Below are 23,714 nucleotides of genomic sequence, written 5' to 3'. Positions count from 1 at the left end.
CTCTTCCAGGATCAATACATGCCATTGCCAGAAGGTTTGCTGTGTCTCCCAGCACAGTCTCAAGGGCATGGAGGAGATTCCAGGAGACAGGCAGATACTCAAGGAGAGCTGGACAGGGCAGTAGAAGGTCCTTAACCCATCAGCAGGACCGGTATCTGCTCCTTTGTACAAGGAGGAACAGGATGAACACTGCTGGAGCCCTACAAAATGACCTCCAGCAGGCCACTGGTGTGAATGTTTCTGATTGTTTGGTCAGAGACAGACTTCATGAGGGTGGCTTGAGGGCCCAACGTCCTCTAGTGGGCCCTGTGCTCACTGCCCAGCACCATGGAGCTCGATTGGCATTTGCCATAGAATACCAGAATTTGCAGGTCTGCCACTGGCACCCTGTGCTTTTCACAGATGAGAGCAGGTTCACCCTGAGCACATGTGACAGACGTGAAAGGGTCTGGAGAAGCCATGGAGAATGTTATGCTGCCTGCAGCATTGTTCAGCATGACTGGTTTGGTGGTGGGTCAGTGATGGTCTGGGGAGGTGTATCCATGGAGGGACGCTCAGACCTCTACAGGCTAGACAACGGCACCTTGACTGCCATTAGGTATCAGGATGAAATCCCACTGTCAGACCCTATGCTGGTGCAATGGGTCCTGGGTTCCTCCTGGTGCACGACAATGCCCGGCCTCATGTGGCAAGACCATGTAGGCAGTTCCTGGAGGATGAAGGAATTGAAACCATTGACTGCCCCCCACACTTGCCTGAACTAGATCCAATAGAACACATCTGGGACATTATGTTTCAGTCTATCCAAGTCCACCAGGATGCACCTCAGACTGTCCAAGAGCTCCTCAATGATGCCCTGGTCCTGAGATCCCCCAGGACACCATCAGGTGGTCTCATTAGTAGCATGCCGAAACATTGTCAGGCATGCATACAACCACGTGGGGGGCATACAAACTACTAGGGGTGGGAATCTTTATGTACTTCGCGATCCGATCCAATTACGATTCTGGGATCCACGATCCGATTCCAAAACGATTCTTCATATACATTTTTTTGCAAATATGCTTAATTTAAAATTTAAATTATATGTTTTTTGTTCATAGTTAGAATCTCTGTTTGACAGTATTTCAATTTTTAAAATGACAAAGTGAAATAAAGACTTTTATAGCTTTTATTTTAACAAAATTATATCAGGATGAACAATTACTAAGAACAATTGTAACAACAAATCAACAAATGTGTTGTTTTCAGTTTGTTTAGAACCTTTTAACAAAGGAAGGAATGTCTTATTTATTTTTGTTTAGAACCTTTAGAATTATCTTCAGAGCTGCAATGAATTATCTTTCAATCATACTGCAAAAAAATATCAAGGTACAAATTAAATAACTTAAATATCTAACATCTCACCATAGTTTATGTATTGTAATTATATTGCCAAGTTCAAATTTTTGTGAAGGAAGAGCAGTTGGTCCACATGTTCAGGAGTAAGTGTGCTTCGCTGGGCCGTAACAATATCTCCTGCAGTGGAAAAGACTCTCTCTGCAGAGACACTGGTTGCAGGAATGCATAAATACCTCTTTGCCATTTTGGAGAGCAAAGGAAACGACACCTTGTTTACATGCCACCAGTTGAGGGGGTCCTCAGATAGAGAGAGTGGTGGAGAACCCAGATATCTGGTCATCTCCTCTTCAGCTATGGCATGGGCTGACTGATGATGTGGTGTAACAGAAGCATCAGAGAAGGTCTGTCCCAGCAGACACTGAAGCAAAGATGACCCTTTTCTCACCTCAGGTGACAGTAACGCAGCGCAGACAGCCGGTTGTTGCTCAATGAATCGTTCAAGCATCTCATATGCGCTGTTCCATCTAGTGATGACATCAGATTTTAGTTTATGAGATGGCAGATTAAGCTGTTTTTGTTTCTCCTCCAACTGATGCTTTGCAGTTGTGCTGCGATGGAAAAACGTTACAATGCGCCTCACTCTCCCTAACAGCCTTGAAACTGCCGGCAACTTTAGCGCTCGCTGAGAGGCCAAATTAAGTGTGTGTGCGTAACATCTCACATGTGGGAACTTGCTAAGCTGTGCTGCAATAGCCATATTAGAGGCATTGTCAGTCACCAAAACTAAGTTTTTGTTTGCAATTTTCCATTCGTTTGCAACACTTTGCAAAAGTTCAGCAACATTTGTGCCTGTGTAGCTTTCATTCATAGCCCGCTTTTGCAGAACACAAGCCGTGAGCTTAAACTCATCCGTGATGTAGTGAGCCGTAATGGTGACATACGAGTCTGTTGAAATTGATGTCCATGCATCGCATGTTATTGCAATCCTGTACGTATTACTTATTGATTCTAAAATTTGAGCTTTAGTCTCCCTGTAGAGTGCGGGTATTGCAGTGTCACTGAAATAACGTCGTGACGGCACACTATATCTTGGCTCAAGCACCTGTAACATTGAGCGAAATCCTTCGTTCTCCACTACACAGTAAGGACGCAAATCTTTGGCAATGAAACCCGCCACTGACCGTGTAATTCGCTTGGCTTTTTCAGAATTGGATGGAAGCTTTGCTACTTGCTCGAGGGTCCTTTGAGTGAAACCGGCGCTGGACGCGATCGGGACCGAAGTCCGTTCCTGCAGCTCTGAGTGGAACCGTGTTATATGTTTCTTCATATTAGTAGTGTTCCCGAAATACTTAAATTTGGCGCGACAGACTTTGCACACAGTATGACTTTTATCAACGACCCCTTTCTCTTTGTCTTCACAAAATCCAAAATGTTGCCATACAGTCGATTTTAAATTTGATGGTGCAGGATGTAGTTTGTCCATTGTTCAAATGAAGAGCAGCATATGTAAGAGGCGAGCGTTGTAATGTTTATGTTTCCAGCGCGCAGTCGCAATTTGATATAACACAGAATCGATTCTGAATATTTGAGAATCGATTTTGAATCGTTAGAGAAAGAAAAAAGATGCATCGATGCATCGATTTTTTCTCTCACCCCTACAAACTACTGAGTATGATTCTGAGTTACTGTAATGAAATTTCGACAAAATGGACTAGCCTGCCATATCATTTCTCACTTAGATTTTCGGGGTGTCTTTGAATTCAGCGCTCTATAGGTTGATAATTTCATTTACGTCAAACAATGTGGCATCTTTTTGTTCCTAATATATTACCCAGTCTACATCAGTATAGATATCCTGCATGATTTTTGAACTGTTGAACTGGTCGCTCATGGGAAGATCAGAGACCCACAGAAACACAGGAGACTAGGTTTGCTGACTGACTGCTCTCTACACATTAATAATGTCAGCGCTGAAGACGCTGGATCATATACATGTCGGCAGTTTATCAATGCATCACGTTACGGAAATGATGCTGCTGCTTCCCTGTCTGTTCTTACCGGTGAGTGTTTCCCTCATGGAATATTATTGCTCTTGAAATTTTTCATAAACTTGACCAGCTGTTTTACATTTTTATATATTTATGCATGAAGCTTTTCATGCAGTAATTAAGCTTTTATGTCTGCATGTCTCTCTTTGGTTATATTGGTTTCCTGCGCAGAAACTCTAGTTTCCTTCGACGACACAAACGACAGGACTTGGTTAGATCCGCAGTTATGGATAATGGCCAGATAGATGTTTAGTCCGTCACCAACAAGGCCGTAATCTCGGGTTAAACAGCGATGCTTAAGGCTGTAGCGCATCTGTGCATTTTATCTGCTGTCATTTTAAGACCTAGAAAGAAACGGGAGATAAAGAAAGTGACATGAGGTAGAATGTTTGCTTTCTGTGTTCTTACAGTGAGAAAGTCGCAGTCCGATGGCACCGTGACCCTCCAGTGTCTCCTGTACACCTTTCATGGTCCTGGACGGTGTGATTATCCCCCATTTCATACTGTGACTCTGTGGTGGGTTAGTGATACAGACCCCCAGGGGCAGATAGATCCCAGCTCCCAGACACACACAGACCCCCCAGGGCAGATAGATCCCAGCTCCCAGACACACACAGACCCCCCAGGGCAGATAGATCCCAGCTCCCAGACACACACAGACGCCCCGGGGCAGATAGATCCCTGCTCCCAGATACACACAGACTCCCCGGGGCAGATAGATCCCTGCTCCCAGACACACAGACCCCCCGGGGCAGATAGATCCCAGCTCCCAGACACACACAGACCCCCTGGGGCAGATAGATCCCTGCTCTCAGAAACACACAGACGCCCTGGGCAGATAGATCCTATCTCCCAGACACATACAGACCCCCCGGGGCAGATAGATCCCAGCTCCCAGACACACACAGACCCCCCGGGGCAGATACATCCCACCTCCCAGACACACACAGACACCCCAGGGCAAATAGATCCCAGCTCCCAGACACACACAGATGCCCCGGGGCAGATAGATCCCAGCTCCCAGACACACAAAGACCCCCGAGGGCAGATAGATCCCTGCTCCCAGACACATACAGACCCCCCGGGGCAGATAGATCCCTGCTCCCAGACACACACAGATGCCCCGGGGCAGATAGATCCCAGCTCCCAGACACACACAGACGCCCCAGGGCAGATAGATCCTAGCTCCCAGACACACACACATCCCCCGGGGCAGATCGATCCCTGCTTCCAGACACACACAGACCCCCCAGGGGAGATCGATCCCTGCTCCCAGACACACACAGACCCCCCGGGGCAGATAGATCCCAGCTCCCAGACACACACAGACGCCCCAGGGCAGATAGATCCTAGCTCCCAGACACACACAGACGCCCCAGGGCAGATAGATCCCAGCTCCCAGACACACACAGACGCCCCAGGGCAGATAGATCCCAGCTCCCAGACACACACAGACGCCCCAGGGCAGATAGATCCTAGCTCCCAGACACACACACATCCCCCGGGGCAGATCGATCCCTGCTTCCAGACACACACAGACCCCCCAGGGGAGATCGATCCCTGCTCCCAGACACACACAGACACCCCGGAGCAGATAGATCCCCATAATAGATTAGAATGTTTATCATGTGTGATTTGTAACTTGTGTATCTTTACTGAGGATTTAATGAAGTTCATTTCCTTCATATTTAGTCTTGAATAATGAGCTGGAATATGAATGTATATTTGTGTCTTGCTTAAAGATGGTTCTTCACCTCCCCGCAAGTCAGAGAATGACATGGCATCCAATCCGAACACGGTGAGCACAAACATCCATTCAGTATGTCAGATCCTTATTGATTCAGTTATTCCCGACACTGCAATTATTCCTGACACTGCAATTTATTCTTTGCTGTGTGTAAGCAGGCATAGGGCTAAGTCACCTATTCCATGGTCAATCGTCCGGCACCCAAAAAGAGAGAGAGAGCAAATTCTGACAACTTTATAGAATATGCCACGGTCAGAATTGGGGCCTAACCCTCTCAAAATCAGAACCTTTACCTGAAATATGTACAATTATACACACTGTTAATAGCAGCTATCATCACCAGTGCAAATATACACACAGTTAAGAGCCGCTATCATCACCAGTGCAAATATACACTGCTTTATTAGATAACTGCACTGACACTCAGCACTGAAGCAAAACCCATACAATCTTGCTCTTGCCACTGGACATTCACTGGAAGCTCCTTTGTTGTACAATGATCCCGCTGTCATCATTGTAGCTTTTATTTGCGTCGCCCAGCAGATCATCATAATGATGCCTTAAGGGCTGGTGAGCCGGCAGTTAGAGGGTGGTGTGACACACAGAGTAACCATGTCTGCGCTCAGGTGGTCATGGGTTCAAACCTCGGCCGAGTCTTAGCTTTTATTAACGTCACCCAGCAGATCATCATAATGAAGCCTTAAGGGTTGTTGAGCTGGAGAATAGAAGGTGGCGTGACACACAGAGGGACCATACCTGCAATCAGTTGGTCCCTGGTTCGAACCTCGGTAGAATTGTAGCTTATATTTGCGTCGCCCAGCAGATCATCATAATGAAGCCTTAAGGGCTGGTGGGTCAGAGGATGCAGAGTGGCGTGACACACAGAGTGACCATACCTGCAATCAGTAGGTCCCTGGTTCGAGCCTCGGCAGAATGATAGATTTTATTTGCGTCGCCCCGCAGATCATCATAATGAAGCCTTAAGGGCTGTTGAGCTGGAGAATAGAGGGTGGCGTGACACACAGAGTGACCATACCTGTAATCAGGAGGTCCTGTGTTCGAACCTCGGCTGGGTCGTAGCTTTTATTTACATCACCCAGCAGATCATCATAATGAAGCCTTAAGAGCTGCTGAGCTGGAGAATCGAAGGTGGCGTGACACACAGAGTGACCATGCCTGCACTCAGGAGGTCCTGTGTTCAAACCTCGACCGAGTCTCAGGTTTTATTTACGTCACCCAGCAGATCATCATAATGAAGCCTTGAGGGCTGGTGGGTCAGAGGATGCAGGGTGGTGTGACACACAGAGTGACCATGTCTGTAATCAGGAGGTCCCTGGTTCGAACCTCGGTAGAATTGTAGCTTTTATTTGCGTCGCCCAGTAGATCATCATAATGAAGCCTTAAGGGCTGTTAAGCTGGAGAATAGAGGGTGGTGTGACACACAGAGTGACCATGCCTGCAATCAGTAGTTCCCTGGTTCGAACCTCGGCAGAAAACTAGCTTTTATTTGCGTCGCCCGGCAGATCCTCATAATGAAGCCTTAAGGGCTGTTGAGCTGGAGAATAGAAGGTGGTGTGACACACAGAGTGACCATGTTTGTAATCAGGAGGTCCTGTCTTCGAACCTCGGCCGGGTCTTAGCTTTTAGTTACATCACCCAGCAGATCATCATAATGAAGCCTTAAGGGCTGTGGAGCTGGAGAATAGAGGGTGGTGTGACACACAGAGTGACCATACCTGTAATCAGGAGGTCCTGGGTTCAAACCTCGGCCGAGTCTTAGCTTTTATTTACGTCACCCAGCAGATCATCATAATGAAGCGTTAAGGGCTGTTGAGCTGGAGAATAGAGGGTGGCGTGCAACACAGTGTGACCATGCCTGTAATCAGGAGGTCCTGTGTTCGAACCTCGGTAGAATTGTAAGTTTTATTTGCGTTGCCCAGCAGATCATCATAAAGAAGCCTTAAGGGCTGTTGAGCTGGAGAATAGAAGGTGGCGTGACACACAGAGTAACCATTCCTGCAATCAGTAGGTCACTGGTTTGAGCCTTGGTAGAATTGTAACTTTTATTTGCGTCGCCCGGCGGTTCATTATAATGATGCCTTAAGGGCTGTTGAGCTAGAGAATAGAAGGTGGCGTGACACACAGAGTGACCATACCTATAATCAGGAGGTCCTGGGTTCAAACCTTGTCCGAGTCTTAGCTTTTATTCGCGTCGCCCAGCAGATCATCATAATGAAGCCTTGAGGGCTGGTGGTTTAGAGGATGCAGGCTGGCGTGACACACAGAGTGACCATACCTGTAATCAGGAGGTTCTGGGTTCAAGCCTTGGCCGAGTCTTAGCTTTTATTTGCGTCGCCCAGCAGATCATCATAATGAAGCCTTGAGGGCTGGTGGGTCAGAGGATGCAGGGTGGCGTGACGCACAGAGTGACCATACCTGTAATCAGGAGGTCCCTGGTTCGAACCTCGGTAGAATTGTAACTTTTATTTGCGTCGCCCAGCAGATCATCATAATGAAGCCTTAAGGGCTGTTGAGCTGAAGAATAGAGGGTGGTGTGACACACAGAGTGACCATGCCTGCAATCAGACGGTCCCTGGTTCGAACCTCGGTAGAATGGTAGCTTTTATTTGCGTCGCCCGGCGGTTCATCATAATGATGCCTTAAGGGCTGGTGAGCTGGCAGTTAGAGGGTGGTGTGACACACAGAGTAACCGTGCCTGCGCTCAGGTGGTCCTGGGTTCAAACCTCAGCCGAGTCTTAGCTTTTATTTACGTCACCCAGCAGATCATCATAATTAAGCCTTGAGGGCTGTTGAGCGGGAGAATAGAGGGTGGCGTGACATACAGAGTGACCATGCCTGCACTCAGGTGGTCCTGTGTTCGACCCTCGGCCGGGTCTAAGCTTTTAATTACATCACCCAGCAGATCATCATAATGAAGCCTTGAGGGCTGGTGGGTTAGAGGATGCAGGGTGGCGTAACACACAGAGTGACCATACCTGCAATCAGTAGGTCCCTGGTTCGAGCCTCGGCAGAATGATAGATTTTATTTGCGTCGCCCGGCGGTTCATCATAATGAAGCCTTAAGGGCTGTTGCGCTGGTGAATAGAGGGTGGCGTGACACACAGAGTGACCATTCCTGCACTCAGGAGGTCCTGTGTTTGAACCTCGGCCGAGTCTTTGCTTTTATTTACATCACCCAGCAAATCATCATAATGAAGCCTTGAGGGCTGGTGGGTCAGAGGATGCAGGGTGGCGTGACACACAGAGTGACCATACCTGCACTCAGGAGGTCCCTGGTTCGAACCTCGGTATAATTGTAGCTTTTATTTGCATCGCCCAGCAGATCATCATAATGAAGCCTTAAGGGCTGTTGAGCTGGAGAATAAAGGGTAGTGTGACTCCCAGAGTGACCATGCCTGCAATCAGTAGGTCCCTGGTTCGAACCTCGGCAGAATGATAGATTTTATTTGCGTCGCCCCGCAGATCATCATAATGAAGCCTTAAGGGCTGTTGAGCTAGAGAATAGAGGGTGGCGTGACACACAGAGTGACCATGCCTGTATTCAGGAGGTCCTGTGTTCGAACCTTGGTAGAATTGTAACTTTTATTTGCGTCGCCCGGCAGATCATCATAATGAAGCCTTAAGGGCTGTTGAGCTGGAGAATAGAGGGTGGTGTGACACCCAGAGTGAGCATGCCTGCAGTCAGTAGGTCCCTGGTTCGAACCTCGGCAGAATGATAGATTTTATTTGCGTCGCCCCGCAGATCATCATAATGAAGCCTTAAGGGCTATTGACCTAGAGAATAGAAGGTGGCGTGACACACAGAGTGACCATGCCTGCACTCAGGAGGTCCTGTGTTCGAACCTCGGCTGGGTCTTAGCTTTTATTTACGTCACCCAGCAGATCATCATAATGAAGACTTGAGGGCTGGTGGGTCAGAGGATGCAGGGTGGCGTGACACACAGAGTGACCATACCTATAATCAGGAGGTCCTGGGTTCAAACCTTGTCCGAGTCTTAGCTTTTATTTGCGTCGCCCAGCAGATCATCATAATGAAGCCTTGAGGGCTGGTGGTTTAGAGGATGCAGGCTGGCGTGACACACAGAGTGACCATACCTGTAATCAGTAGTTCCTGGGTTCAAACCTTGGCCGAGTCTTAGCTTTTATTTGCGTCGCCCAGCAGATCATCATAATGAAGCCTTGAGGGCTGCTGGGTCAGAGGATGCAGGGTGGCGTGACGCACAGAGTGACCATACCTGTAATCAGGAGGTCCTGGGTTCGAACCTCGGTAGAATTGTAACTTTTATTTGCGTCGCCCGGCAGATCATCATAATGAAGCCTTAAGGGCTGTTGAGCTGGAGAATAAAGGGTGGTGTGACTCCCAGAGTGACCATGCCTGCAATCAGTAGGTCCCTGGTTCGAACCTCGGCAGAATGATAGATTTTAATAGCGTCGCCCCGCAGATCATCATAATGAAGCCTTAAGGGGTGTTGAGCTAGAGAATAGAAGGTGGCGTGACACACAGAGTGACCATGCCTGCACTCAGGAGGTCCTGTGTTCGAACCTCGGCTGGGTCTTAGCTTTTATTTACGTCACCCAGCAGATCATCATAATGAAGACTTGAGGGCTGGTGGGTCAGAGAATGCAGGGTGGCGTGACACACAGAGTGACCATACCTATAATCAGGAGGTCCTGGGTTCAAACCTTGTCCGAGTCTTAGCTTTTATTTGCGTCGCCCAGCAGATCCTCATAATGAAGCCTTAAGGGCTGCTGAGCTGGAGAATCGAAGGTGGCGTGACACACAGAGTGACCATGCCTGCACGCAGGAGGTCCTGTGTTCGAACCTCGGCTGGGTCTTAGCTTTTATTTACGTCACCCAGCAGATCATCACAATGAACCCTTAAGGCCTGCTGAGCTGGAGAATAGAAGGTGGCGTGACACACAGAGTGACCATGCCTGCAGTCAGTAGGTCCCTGGTTCGAACCTCGGCAGAATGATAGATTTTATTTGCGTCGCCCCGCAGATCATCATAATGAAGCCTTAAGGGCTGTTGAGCTAGAGAATAGAAGGTGGCGTGACACACAGAGTGACCATGCCTGCTCTTAGGAGGTCCTGTGTTCGAACCTCGGCTGGGTCTTAGCTTTTATTTACGTCACCCAGCAGATCATCATAATAAAGACTTGAGGGCTGGTGGGTCAGAGGATGCAGGGTGGCGTGACACACAGAGTGACCATACCTATAATCAGGAGGTCCTGGGTTCAAACCTTGTCCGAGTCTTAGCTTTTATTTGCGTCGCCCAGCAGATCATCATAATGAAGCCTTGAGGGCTGGTGGTTTAGAGGATGCAGGCTGGCGTGACACACAGAGTGACCATACCTGTAATCAGTAGGTCCTGGGTTCAAACCTTGGATGAGTCTTAGCTTTTATTTGCGTCGCCCAGCAGATCATCATAATGAAGCCTTGAGGGCTGGTGGGTCAGAGGGTGCAGGGTGGCGTGACGCACAGAGTGACCATACCTGTAATCAGGAGGTCCTGGGTTTGAACCTCGGTAGAATTGTAACTTTTATTTGCGTCGCCTGGCAGATCATCATAATGAAGCCTTAAGGGCTGTTGAGCTGGAGAATAGAGGGTGGTGTGACACCCAGAGTGACCATGCCTGCAATCAGTAGGTCCCTGGTTCGAACCTCGGCAGAATGATAGATTTTATTTGCGTCGCCCCGCAGATCATCATAATGAAGCCTTAACGGCTGTTGAGCTGGAGAATAGAGGGTGGCGTGACACACAGAGTGACCATGCCTGTACTCAGGAAGTCCTGTGTTCGAACCTCGGCTGGGTCTTAGCTTTTATTTACGTCACCCAGCAGATCATCACAATGAACCCTTAAGGCCTGCTGAGCTGGAGAATAGAAGGTGGCGTGACACACAGAGTGACTATGCCTGCACTCAGGAGGTCCTGTGTTTGAACCTCGGCTGAGTCTTAGCTTTTATTTACGTCGCCCAGCAGATCATCATAATGAAGCCTTGAGGGCTGGTGGGTCAGAAGATGCAGGGTGGTGTGACACACAGAGTGACCATACCTGCAATCAGTAGGTCCCTGGTTCGAACCTCGGTAGACTTGTAACTTTTATTTGTGTCGCCCAGCAGATCATCATAATGAAGCCTTAACGGCTGTTGAGCTGGAGAATAGAGGGTGGTGTGACACACAGAGTGACCATGCCTGCAATCAGGAGGTCCCTGATTCGAACCTCGGTAGAATTGTAACTTTTATTTGCGTCGCCCAGCAGATCATCATAATGAAGCCTTAAGGGCTGTTGAGCTGAAGAACAGTGGGTGGTGTGACACACAGAGTGACCATGCCTGCAATCAGACGGTCCCTGGTTCGAACCTCGGTAGAATGGTAGCTTTTATTTGCGTCGCCCGGCGGTTCATCATAATGATGCCTTACGGGCTGGTGAGCTGGCAGTTAGAGGGTGGTGTGACACACAGAGTAACCGTGCCTGCGCTCAGGTGGTCCTGGGTTCAAACCTCGGCCGAGTCTTAGCTTTTATTTACGTCACCCAGCAGATCATCATAATGAAGCCTTGAGGGCTGGTGGGTCAGAGGATGCAGGGTGGCGTAACACACAGAGTGACCATACCTGCAATCAGTAGGTCCCTGGTTCGAGCCTCGGCAGAATGATAGATTTTATTTGCGTCGCCCGGCGGTTCATCATAATGAAGCCTTAAGGGCTGTTGAGCTGGTGAATAGAGGGTGGCGTGACACACAGAGTGACCATTCCTGTACTCAGGAGGTCCTCTGTTTGAACCTCGGCCGAGTCTTAGCTTTTATTTACATCACCCAGCAAATCATCATAAAGAAGCCTTGAGGGCTGGTGGGTCAGAGGATGCAGGGTGGCGTGACACACAGAGTGACCATACCTGCAATCAGGAGGTCCCTGGTTCGAACCTCGGTATAATTGTAGCTTTTATTTGCATCGCCCAGCAGATCATCATAATGAAGCCGTAAGGGCTGTTGAGCTGGAGAATAGAGGGTGGCGTGACACACAGAGTGACCATGCCTGCACTCAGGAGGTCCCTGGTTCGAACCTTGGTATAATTGTAGCTTTTATTTGCATCGCCCAGCAGATCATCATAATGAAGCCTTAAGGGCTGTTGAGCTGGAGAATAGAGGGTGGCGTGAAGCACAGAGTGACCATACCTGCACTCAGGCGGTCCTGTGTTCGAACCTCGGCATAGTCTTATCTTTTATTTGCGTCGCCCAGCAGATCATCATAATGAAGCCTTAAGGGCTGACGGGTCAGAGAATTGGCGGTGGCGTGCAACACAGAGTGATCATACCTGCAATCAGTAGGTCCCTGGTTTGAACCTTGGCGTCGTCGTGTCTTTTATTTGCGTCGCCCAGCAGATCATCATAATGAAGCCTTGAGGGCTGGTGGGTCAGCGGATGCAGGGTGGCGTGACACACAGAGTGACCATACCTGCAATCAGGGAAAAAAGGGATAGGGAAAAAAAGACATATATACGAAAATGAAAACACATGCTGGGGTGGTGAGTGGCACTACAGGCTAAGCTTCTGTGTCTATGATCAGAAGGTTGCTGGTTCAAGCCCAGCCTTGGATGAAGAAATAGGAGGTGGTACATGTGTGAATTCTTTATTTGGTAAGCAAGGGAAATAAAAAAGACATATACAAAATACAGGCCACACCCCTTGGGGAGGTGAGTGGCGCAGCAGGCTAAGCCTCTGTATCTGCGATCTGATGGTCAATGGTTCAAGCCCAGCCTTGGCAGAAAAATCGCAGAGCAAGGGCTTTAACTCTAACACATAGAGACAGGTGCTACATGGTTGTGAATCCTTTGTTTGGTAAGATAGGGAAAAAAAGACATATATACGAAAAAGAAAACACGTGCTAGGGTGGTGAGTGGCACTACAGGCTAAGCTTCTGTGTCTATGATCAGAAGGTTGCTGGTTCAAGCCCAGCCTTGGCAGAGGAAATAGGAGGTGGTACATGTGTGAATCCTTTATTTGGTAAGCTAGGGAAATAAAAAAGACATATATACGAAATACAGGCCACACCCCCTGGGGAGGTGAGTGGCGCAGCAGGCTAAGCCTCTGTATCTGTGATCTGATGGTCGCTGGTTCAAGCCCAGCCTTGGCAGAAAAATCACAGAGCAAGGGTTTTAACTCTAACACATAGAGATAGGTGCTACATGTGTGTGAGTCCTTTGTTTGGCCAGATTGGGGGGAAAAACACAACATATATATGAAAAAGAGGACACACACACACAGGAATGGCGAGTGGCGCTGCAGGCTAAGCCTCTGTATCTGTGATCAGAAGGTTGCTGGTTCAAGCCCAGCCTTGGCAGAAAAAATAGGAGGTGGTACATGTGTGAATCCTTTATTTGGCAAGCTATGGAAATAAAAAAGACATATATACGAAATACAGGCCACACCCCCTGGGGAGGTGAGTGGCGCAGCAGACTAAGCCTCTGTATCTGTGATCTGATGGTCGCTGGTTCAAGCCCAGCCGTGGCAGAAAAATCACAGAGCAAGGGCTTTAACTCTAACACATAGAGATAGGTGCTACATGCGTGTGAATCCTTCGTTTGGCCAGATTGGGGGGAAAAACACAACATATATACGAAAAAGAGGACACACACAGGGATGGCGAGTGGCGCTGCAGGCTAAGCCTCTGTATCTGTGATCAGAAGGTTGCTGGTTCAAGCCCAGCCTTGGCAGAAAAAATAGGAGGTGGTACATGTGTGAATCCTTTATTTGGCAAGCTATGGAAATAAAAAAGACATATATACGAAATACAGGCCACACCCCCTGGGGAGGTGAGTGGCGCAGCAGGCTAAGCCTCTGTATCTGTGATCTGATGGTCGCTGGTTCAAGCCCAGCCGTGGCAGAAAAATCACAGAGCAAGGGCTTTAACTCTAACACATAGAGATAGGTGCTACATGCGTGTGAATCCTTCGTTTGGCCAGACTGGGGGGGAAAAACACAACATATATACGAAAAAGAGGACACACACAGGGATGGCGAGTGGCGCTGCAGGCTAAGCCTCTGTATCTGTGATCAGAAGGTTGCTGGTTCAAGCCCAGCCTTGGCCAGATAATCACAGGGCATTTTTTTTTTTTGCCAAAATTTTTTTTTGAAAAATGGACTGGTGTGTGGCTAATCCTCTGTGCTTGTGATCAAGTCAGTGTGCTCGAGCCTGCCCTCAGCACAATAGCTACAGGGCAGGCCCTCGAGCACACTGACTGATCCTGCAGTGTGATCTCTCTCTCACTCCACACTCACCACACACACCACACACACTCCACACACTCCACACACTCCACACGCCACAGGGCCAGTCAGTGCTTTCAAGGGTCTGCCCGGCAACCACCCTGCTGAGGGCGGGCTTGAACCACCAACCTCAACTTTCCGATCACAAGCACAGCGACTTAGCCCAGTGAGCCACGCACCAGTCCCATTCAGCCCTGCTCTGAATTTAACTTTTGACTCTCAAATACGTACGGGTCAGAGCAGATCCAGTTTGTAACACAGTGTCACCCATAAGCTACTAATCAAAGCACACTTCACTACATGTGCCGGTCATTTTTAGTTTTAAAGTTATTAAACGATTACTATATGGATAAACACGAACATTCAATACTTAATCAAAATTCGCCCCTAAAGAAATCTGGAAAACTAAGGGATGTGAAATAGCTAGTTGCCATGAACCCAAAATGTTAAACCAGCATCTAATTAGAGCAGAAATTACCAATTTTCTTAGCTAATACCAAGATTTTCCACAAACTGTGAGATGGCTCGTACCGCAAAAATAATCGGTGTACATCGTTATCTGTGTATTGGACATGAAAAATCTGTCACTAATAATTGCATACCTTGCTTTTATTAAAAGATATTAAAGTCGGAAACCTGAATATGGAACATAATGGTAACTACCGCGACCTGCCGCTGTCGATTCACCGGCTAACGATGCGCCGACCGAATTTAGCGGACCAGCTCCGCGGGGGGGGATTCGTCCGCTTTAAAATCACACTTTAATCACCTCATAATAGCCTTATATCAGAGACTGTCTTTCATAAATTAATATCTAGCTAAACAAGTAAAAGCCTAGTCATGACAGACCATAATTACGCTCTAGACAGTCCGAGGTATTTATTTTATGAGCTAAATCACGCCCCGGATAGAGTGAATTATTTGACTAAATCGTTTGCTGTTTTAGTGAGTTTTCATGTTTCTCTCCCAGGTGTTGGGATTGCACTACATCTCCCATGAGGCTATGCGCAGAGGGAGCGCGCGCACTAGGAATACAAAGAAAGCTGGAGGTGATTCTATAGGAGTCTTTCAGTAAAAGTCATTAAATATAATAAGTAATAAGTTTATTTCATATCAGACAATAAAGGTCCACATCAAAAACCATACAAAACAAAAATAAGAAAAGAATCCTTATCGAATTTGTCTGTTCTTTAAGAGACAAGCATAGCAGGAGTGCGCTCACTGCCAGCGAACCGGCACGAAATAACCAAACAGAAGAAGGAAACGGCGCAAAGACTAACGTTACTTATTAAATCGGGTCAATCGATCCGCCTGTTTAACGCTGGAGCGGCTGATTTTCCCAGCAGCCGATGGCTGAGCTTCACCGCAGGGCTGCCAGCTCTGTTATTCCATTATAAACTTAAGACTAACTGCATTAAAAGCGACGGGAAGTTTGCAAACCCTACCGACTATTTACAAGGTAATACAACTGTAACATACATGTAAATGCATGTGTGCAGATTTATCCTGCGTGGAAAATCTCACCCCATCCAGCGGAGTAAAGCTGGCAGCCCTGTTACCACCTGCACCTACGCGCTGAGTAGAGGGTTATTGAGGCTTTGTAGTTTTTATGTGGCCAAATCGTTTACTGTTTCCGTGAGTTTTCATGTTTCTCTTCCAGGTGCCGGTGGGGAATCCCCAGCTTTATACGTCACATAGGTAGATGACGTCACTCTACAGTGTAAAAATGTACTTTATCCTAACTGCCCCTCAACTACGTGGGTCTATAATAACAGGTCAAACAGAGCTACTGATGAACTGGTCGCTCATGGGAAGATCAGAGACCCACAGAAACACAGGAGACTAGGTTTGCTGACTGACTGCTCTCTACACATTAATAATGTCAGCGCTGAAGACGCTGGATCGTATACATGTCGGCAGTATATCAATGCATCACGTTACGGAAATGATGCTGCTGCTTCCCTGTCTGTTCTTACCAGTGAGTGTTTCCCTCGTGGAATATTATTGCTCTTGAATTTTTTCATAAACATGACCAGCTGTTTTACATTTTTATATATTTATGCATGAAGCTTTTCATGCAGTAATTAAGCTTTTATGTCTGCATGTCTCTCTTTGGTTATATTGGTTTCCTGCGCAGAAACTCTAGTTTCCTTCGACGACACAAACGACAGGACTTGGTTAGATCCGCAGTTATGGATAATGGCCAGATAGATGTTTAGTCCGTCACCAACAAGGCCGTAATCTCGGGTTAAACAGCGATGCTTAAGGCTGTAGCGCATCTGTGCATTTTATCTGCTGTCATTTTAAGACCTAGAAAGAAACGGGAGATAAAGAAAGTGACATGAGGTAGAATGTTTGCTTTCTGTGTTCTTACAGTGAGAAAGTCGCAGTCCGATGGCACCGTGACCCTCCAGTGTCTCCTGTACACCTTTCATGGTCCTGGACGGTGTGATTATCCCCCATTTCATACTGTGACTCTGTGGTGGGTTAGTGATACAGACCCCCCGGGGCAGATAGATCCCAGCTCCCAGACACACACAGACCCCCCAGGGCAGATAGATCCCAGCTCCCAGACACACACAGACCCCCCAGGGCAGATAGATCCCAGCTCCCAGACACACACAGACGCCCCGGGGCAGATAGATCCCTGCTCCCAGATACACACAGACTCCCCGGGGCAGATAGATCCCTGCTCCCAGACACACAGACCACCCGGGGCAGATAGATCCCAGCTCCCAGACACACACACAGACCCCCTGGGGCAGATAGATCCCTGCTCTCAGAAACACACAGACGCCCTGGGGCAGATAGATCCTATCTCCCAGACACATACAGACCCCCCGGGGCAGATAGATCCCAGCTCCCAGACACACACAGACCCCCCGGGGCAGATACATCCCACCTCCCAGACACACACAGACACCCCAGGGCAAATAGATCCCAGCTCCCAGACACACACAGATGCCCCGGGGCAGATAGATCCCAGCTCCCAGACACACAAAGACCCCCGAGGGCAGATAGATCCCTGCTCCCAGACACATACAGACCCCCCGGGGCAGATAGATCCCTGCTCCCAGACACACACAGATGCCCCGGGGCAGATAGATCCCAGCTCCCAGACACACACAGACGCCCCAGGGCAGATAGATCCTAGCTCCCAGACACACACACATCCCCCGGGGCAGATCGATCCCTGCTCCCAGACACACACAGACCCCCCAGGGGAGATCGATCCCTGCTCCCAGACACACACAGACCCCCCGGGGCAGATAGATCCCTGCTCCCAGACACACACAGACACCCCGGAGCAGATAGATCCCCATAATAGATTAGAATGTTTATCATGTGTGATTTGTAACTTGTGTATCTTTACTGAGGATTTAATGAAGTTCATTTCCTTCATATTTAGTCTTGAATAATGAGCTGGAATATGAATGTATATTTGTGTCTTACTTAAAGATGGTTCTTCACCTCCCCGCATGTCAGAGAATGACATGGCATCCAATCCGAACACGGTGAGCACAAACATCCAGTCAGTATGTCAGATCCTTATTGATTCAGTTTTTCCCGACACTGCAATTATTCCTGACACTGCAATTTATTCTTTGCTGTGTGTAAGCAGGCATAGGGCTAAGTCACCTATTCCATGGTCAATCGTCCGGCACCCAAAAAGAGAGAGAGAGCAAATTCTGACAACTTTATAGAATATGCCACGGTCAGAATTGGGGCCTAATCCTCTCAGAATCAGAACCTTTACCTGAAATATGTACAATTATACACACTGTTAATAGCCGCTATCATCACCAGTGCAAATATACACACAGTTAAGAGCCGCTATCATCACCAGTGCAAATATACACTGCTTTATTAGATAACTGCACTGACACTCAGCACTGAAGCAAAACCCATACAATCTTGCTCTTGCCACTGGACATTCACTGGAAGCTCAGCCTAGCTTCACTTATGTCCAGTTGGCTCCTTTGTTGTACAATGATCCCGCTGTCATCATTGTAGCTTTTATTTGCGTCGCCCAGCAGATCATCGTAATGATGCCTTAAGGGCTGGTGAGCCGGCAGTTAGAGTGTGGTGTGACACACAGAGTAACCATGCCTGCGCTCAGGTGGTCATGTGTTCAAACCTCGGCCGAGTCTTAGCTTTTATTAACGTCACCCAGCAGATCATCATAATGAAGCCTTAAGGGTTGTTGAGCTGGAGAATAGAAGGTGGCGTGACACACAGAGGGACCATGCCTGCAATCAGTCGGTCTCTGGTTCGAACCTTGGTAGAATTGTAGCTTTTATTTGCGTCACCCAGCAGATCATCATAATGAAGCCTTGAGGGCTGATAGGTCTGAGGATGCAGGGTGGTGTGACACACAGAGTGACCATGTCTGTAATCAGGAGGTCCTGTCTTCGAACCTGGGCCGGGTCTTAGCTTTTATTTACATCACCCAGCAGATCATCACAATGAAGCCTTAAGGGCTGTTGAGCTGGAGAATAGAGGGTGGCGTGACACACAGAGTGACCATACCTGCAATCAGGAGGTCCTGTCTTTGAACCTTGGCCGGTTCTTAGCTTTTATTTACATCACCCAGCAGATCATCACAATGAAGCCTTAAGGGCTGTTGAGCTGTAGAATAGAGGGTGGCGTGACACACAGAGTGACCATGCCTGTACTCAGGAGGTACTGTGTTCGAACCTCGGGCGGGTCTTAGCTTTTATTTACATCACCCAGCAGATCATCATAATGAAGCCTTAACGGCTGTTGAGCTGGAGAATAGAGGGTGGCGTGACACACAGAGTGACCATACCTGTACTCAGGTGGTCCTGTGTTCGACCCTCGGCCGGGTCTTAGCTTTTATTTACATCACCCAGCAGATCATCATAATGAAGCCTTGAGGGCGGGTGGGTCAGAGGATGCAGGGTGGCGTGACACACAGAGTGACCATACCTGCAATCAGGACGTCCTGGGTTCAAACCTTGGCTAAAAACTAGCTTTTATTTACATCACCCAGCAGATCATCACAATGAAGCCTTAAGGGCTGCTGAGCTGGAGAATAGAAGGTGGCGTGACACACAGGGTGACCATGTCTGTAATCAGGAGGTCCCTGGTTCGAACCTTGGTACAATTGTAGCTTTTATTTGCGTCGCCCAGCAGATCATCATAATGAAGCCTTAAGGGCTGCTGAGCTGGAGAATCGAAGGTGGTGTGACACACAGAGTAACCGTGCCTGCGCTCAGGTGGTCCTGGGTTCAAACCTCAGCCGAGTCTTAGCTTTTATTTACGTCACCCAGCAGATCATCATAATGAAGCCTTGAGGGCTGTTGAGCAGGAGAATAGAGGGTGGCGTGACATACAGAGTGACCATGCCTGCACTCAGGTGGTCCTGTGTTCGACCCTCGGCCGGGTCTTAGCTTTTAATTACATCACCCAGCAGATCATCATAATGAAGCCTTAAGGGCTGCTGAGCTGGAGAATCGAAGGTGGTGTGACACACAGAGTGACCATGCCTGCACTCAGGAGGTCCTGTGTTCGAACCTCGGCTGAGTCTCAGGTTTTATTTACGTCACCCAGCAGATCATCATAATGAAGCCTTGAGGGCTGGTGGGTCTGAGGATGCAGGGTGGTGTGACACACAGAGTGACCATGTCTGTAATCAGGAGGTCCTGTCTTCGAACCTGGGCCGGGTCTTAGCTTTTATTTACATCACCCAGCAGATCATCACAATGAAGCCTTAAGGGCTGTTGAGCTGGAGAATAGAGGGTGGCGTGACACACAGAGTGACCATACCTGCAATCAGGAGGTCCGGTCTTTGAACCTCGGCCGGTTCTTAGCTTTTATTTACATCACCCAGCAGATCATCACAATGAAGCCTTAAGGGCTGTTGAGCTGTAGAATAGAGGGTGGTGTGACGCACTGAGTGACCATGTCTGTAATCAGGAGGTCCCTGGTTCGAACCTTGGTACAATTGTAGCTTTTATTTGCGTCGCCCAGCAGATCATCATAATGAAGCCTTAAGGGCTGCTGAGCTGGAGAATCGAAGGTGGCGTGACACACAGAGTGACCATGCCTGCACTCACGAGGTCCTGTGTTCGAACCTCGGCCGACTCTCAGGTTTTATTTACGTCACCCAGCAGATCATCATAATGAAGCCTTGAGGGCTGGTGGGTCACAGGATGCAGGGTTGTGTAACACACAGAGTGACCATACCTGTAATCAGGAGGTCCTGTGTTCGAACCTCGGCTGAGTCTCAGGTTTTATTTACGTCACCCAGCAGATCATCATAATGAAGCCTTGAGGGCTGGTGGGTCAGAGGATGCAGGGTGGTGTGACACACAGCGTGACCATGTCTGTAATCAGGAGGTCCTGTCTTCGAACCTTGGCTGAGTCTTAGCTTTTATTTGCGTCGCCCAGCAGATCATCATAATGAAGCCTTAAGAGCTGCTGAGCTAGAGAATAGAAGGTGGCGTGACACACAGAGTGACCGTGCCTGCACTCAGAAGGTCCTGTGTTCGAACCTCGGCCGAGTCTCAGGTTTTATTTAAGTCACCCAGCAGATCATCATAATGAAGCCTTAAGGGCTGTTGAGCTGGAGGATAGAGGGTGGCGTGACGCACAGAGTAACCATTCCTGCAATCAGGAGGTCCCTGGTTCGAGCCTCGGCAGAATGATAACTTTTATTTGCGTCGCCCAGCAGATCATCATAATGAAGCCTTAAGGGCTGTTGAGCTGGAGGATAGAGGGTGGCGTGACACACAGAGTGACCATTCCTGCACTCAGGAGGTCCTGTGTTTGAACCTCGGCCGAGTCTTAGCTTTTATTTACATCACCCAGCAAATCATCATAATGAAGCCTTAAGGGCTGTTGAGCTGGAGAATAGAGGGTGGCGTGACACACAGAGTGACCATGCCTGTACTCAGAAGGTCCTGTGTTTGAACCTCGGGCGGGTCTTAGCTTTTATTTACATCACCCAGCAGATCATCATAATGAAGCCTTAAGGGCTGTTGAGCCTGAGAATAGAAGGTGGCGTGACACACAGAGTGACCATGCCTGTACTCAGGAGGTCCTGTGTTCGAACCTCGGGCGGGTCTTAGCTTTTATTTACATCACCCAGCAGATCATCATAATGAAGCCTTAAGGGCTGCTGAGCTGGAGAATCGAAGGTGGCGTGACACACAGAGTGACCATACCTGCAATCAGGAGGTCCTGTCTTTGAAGCTCGGCTGGTTCTTAGCTTTTATTTACATCACCCAGCAGATCATCACAATGAAGCCTTAAGGGCTGTTGAGCTGTAGAATAGAGGGTGGCGTGACGCACTGAGTGACCATGTCTGTAATCAGGAGGTCCCTGGTTCGAACCTTGGTACAATTGTAGCTTTTATTTGCGTCGCCCAGCAGATCATCATAATGAAGCCTTAAGGGCTGCTGAGCTGGAGAATCGAAGGTGGCGTGACACACAGAGTGACCATACCTGCACTCAGGAGGTCCTGTGTTCGAACCTCGGCCGACTCTCAGGTTTTATTTACGTCACCCAGCAGATCATCATAATGAAGCCTTGAGGGCTGGTGTGTCACAGGATGCAGGGTGGTGTAACACACAGAGTGACCATACCTGTAATCAGGAGGTCCTGTGTTCGAACCTCGGCTGAGTCTCAGGTTTTATTTACGTCACCCAGCAGATCATCATAATGAAGCCTTGAGGGCTGGTGGGTCAGAGGATGCAGGGTGGTGTGACACACAGCGTGACCATGTCTGTAATCAGGAGGTCCTGTCTTCGAACCTTGGCCGAGTCTTAGCTTTTATTTGCGTCGCCCAGCAGATCATCATAATGAAGCCTTAAGAGCTGCTGAGCTAGAGAATAGAAGGTGGCGTGACACACAGAGTGACCGTGCCTGCACTCAAAAGGTCCTGTGTTCGAACCTCGGCCGAGTCTCAGGTTTTATTTAAGTCACCCAGCAGATCATCATAATGAAGCCTTAAGGGCTGTTGAGCTGGAGGATAGAGGGTGGCGTGACGCACAGAGTAACCATTCCTGCAATCAGGAGGTCCCTGGTTCGAGCCTCGGCAGAATGATAACTTTTATTTGCGTCGCCCAGCAGATCATCATAATGAAGCCTTAAGGGCTGTTGAGCTGGAGGATAGAGGGTGGCGTGACACACAGAGTGACCATTCCTGCACTCAGGAGGTCCTGTGTTTGAACCTCGGCCGAGTCTTAGCTTTTATTTACATCACCCAGCAAATCATCATAATGAAGCCTTAAGGGCTGTTGAGCTGGAGAATAGAGGGTGGCGTGACACACAGAGTGACCATGCCTGTTCTCAGAAGGTCCTGTGTTCGAACCTCGGGCGGGTCTTAGCTTTTATTTACATCACCCAGCAGATCATCATAATGAAGCCTTAAGGGCTGTTGAGCCTGAGAATAGAGGGTGGCGTGACACACAGAGTGACCATGCCTGTACTCCAGAGGTCCTGTGTTCGAACCTCGGGCGGGTCTTAGCTTTTATTTACATCACCCAGCAGATCATCATAATGAAGCCTTAAGGGCTGTTGAGCTGGAGAATAGAGGGTGGCGTGACACACAGAGTGACCATGCCTGTACTCAGGAGGTCCTGTGTTCGAACCTCGGGCGGGTCTTAGCTTTTATTTACATCACCCAGCAGATCATCATAATGAAGCCTTAAGGGCTGTTGAGCTGGAGAATAGAGGGTGGTGTGACACACAGAGTGACCATACCTGTACTCAGGAGGTCCTGTGTTCGAACCTCGGATGGGTCTTAACTTTTATTTACGTCACCCAGCAGATCATCATAATGAAGCCTTGAGGGCTGGTGGGTCAGAGGATGCAGGGTGGTGTAACACACAGAGTGACCATACCTGCAATCAGGAGGTCCCTGGTTCGAACCTCGGTATAACTGTATCTTTAATTTACGTCACCCAGCAGATCATCATAATGAAGCCTTAACGGCTGTTGAGCTGGAGAATAGAGGGTGGCGTGACGCACTGAGTGACCATGTCTGCAATCAGGAGGTCCCTGATTCGAACCTCGGTAGATTTGTAACTTTTATTTGCGTCGCCCAGCAGATCATCATAATGAAGCCTTAAGGGCTGTAGAGCTGAAGAATAGAGGGTGGTGTGACACACAGAGTGACCATGCCTGCAATCAGACGGTCCCTGGTTCGAACCTCGGTAGAATGGTAGCTTTTATTTGCGTCGCCCGGCGGTTCATCATAATGATGCCTTAAGGGCTGGTGAGCTGGCAGTTAGAGGGTGGTGTGACACACAGAGTAACCGTGCC

The 23,714-nt window shown here is 48.5% G+C and overlaps 1 protein-coding gene and 1 long non-coding RNA gene across 12 annotated transcripts in view; one reads left to right on the top strand and one right to left on the bottom strand.

The window, feature by feature from the left end:
* Positions 1–1,157: 1,157 nt before the first annotated feature.
* The window catches only part of LOC125714661 (zinc finger BED domain-containing protein 4-like), a 59,782-nt gene continuing 37,225 nt past the window's right edge, over positions 1,158–23,714 (bottom strand). For 5 of the 11 annotated variants that reach the window (XM_048985459.1, XM_048985453.1, XM_048985458.1 and 2 more), the window contains 2 exons: positions 12,473–12,612; positions 1,158–3,733 (listed from right to left, as the gene is read on the bottom strand). In XM_048985459.1, the coding sequence (XP_048841416.1) occupies positions 1,427–2,824 (1,398 nt within the window). In that variant the 5' untranslated portion in view covers positions 2,825–3,733; positions 12,473–12,612 and the 3' untranslated portion in view covers positions 1,158–1,426. The other 6 variants (XM_048985452.1, XM_048985463.1, XM_048985461.1 and 3 more) reach the window with 6 other exon arrangements.
* LOC125714664 (uncharacterized) lies at positions 14,160–17,244 on the top strand. Its single transcript, XR_007383820.1, has 3 exons — positions 14,160–15,472; positions 16,084–16,401; positions 16,800–17,244. It is a non-coding gene; the product is annotated as an uncharacterized LOC125714664 (long non-coding RNA).

This window comes from Brienomyrus brachyistius, chromosome 19, assembly GCF_023856365.1.
Source record: "Brienomyrus brachyistius isolate T26 chromosome 19, BBRACH_0.4, whole genome shotgun sequence".
NCBI classification, from domain to species: domain Eukaryota; kingdom Metazoa; phylum Chordata; class Actinopteri; order Osteoglossiformes; family Mormyridae; genus Brienomyrus; species Brienomyrus brachyistius.
Note: the sequence above shows the minus strand (reverse complement) of the source record. Positions and strands in the feature narration are given on the sequence as shown.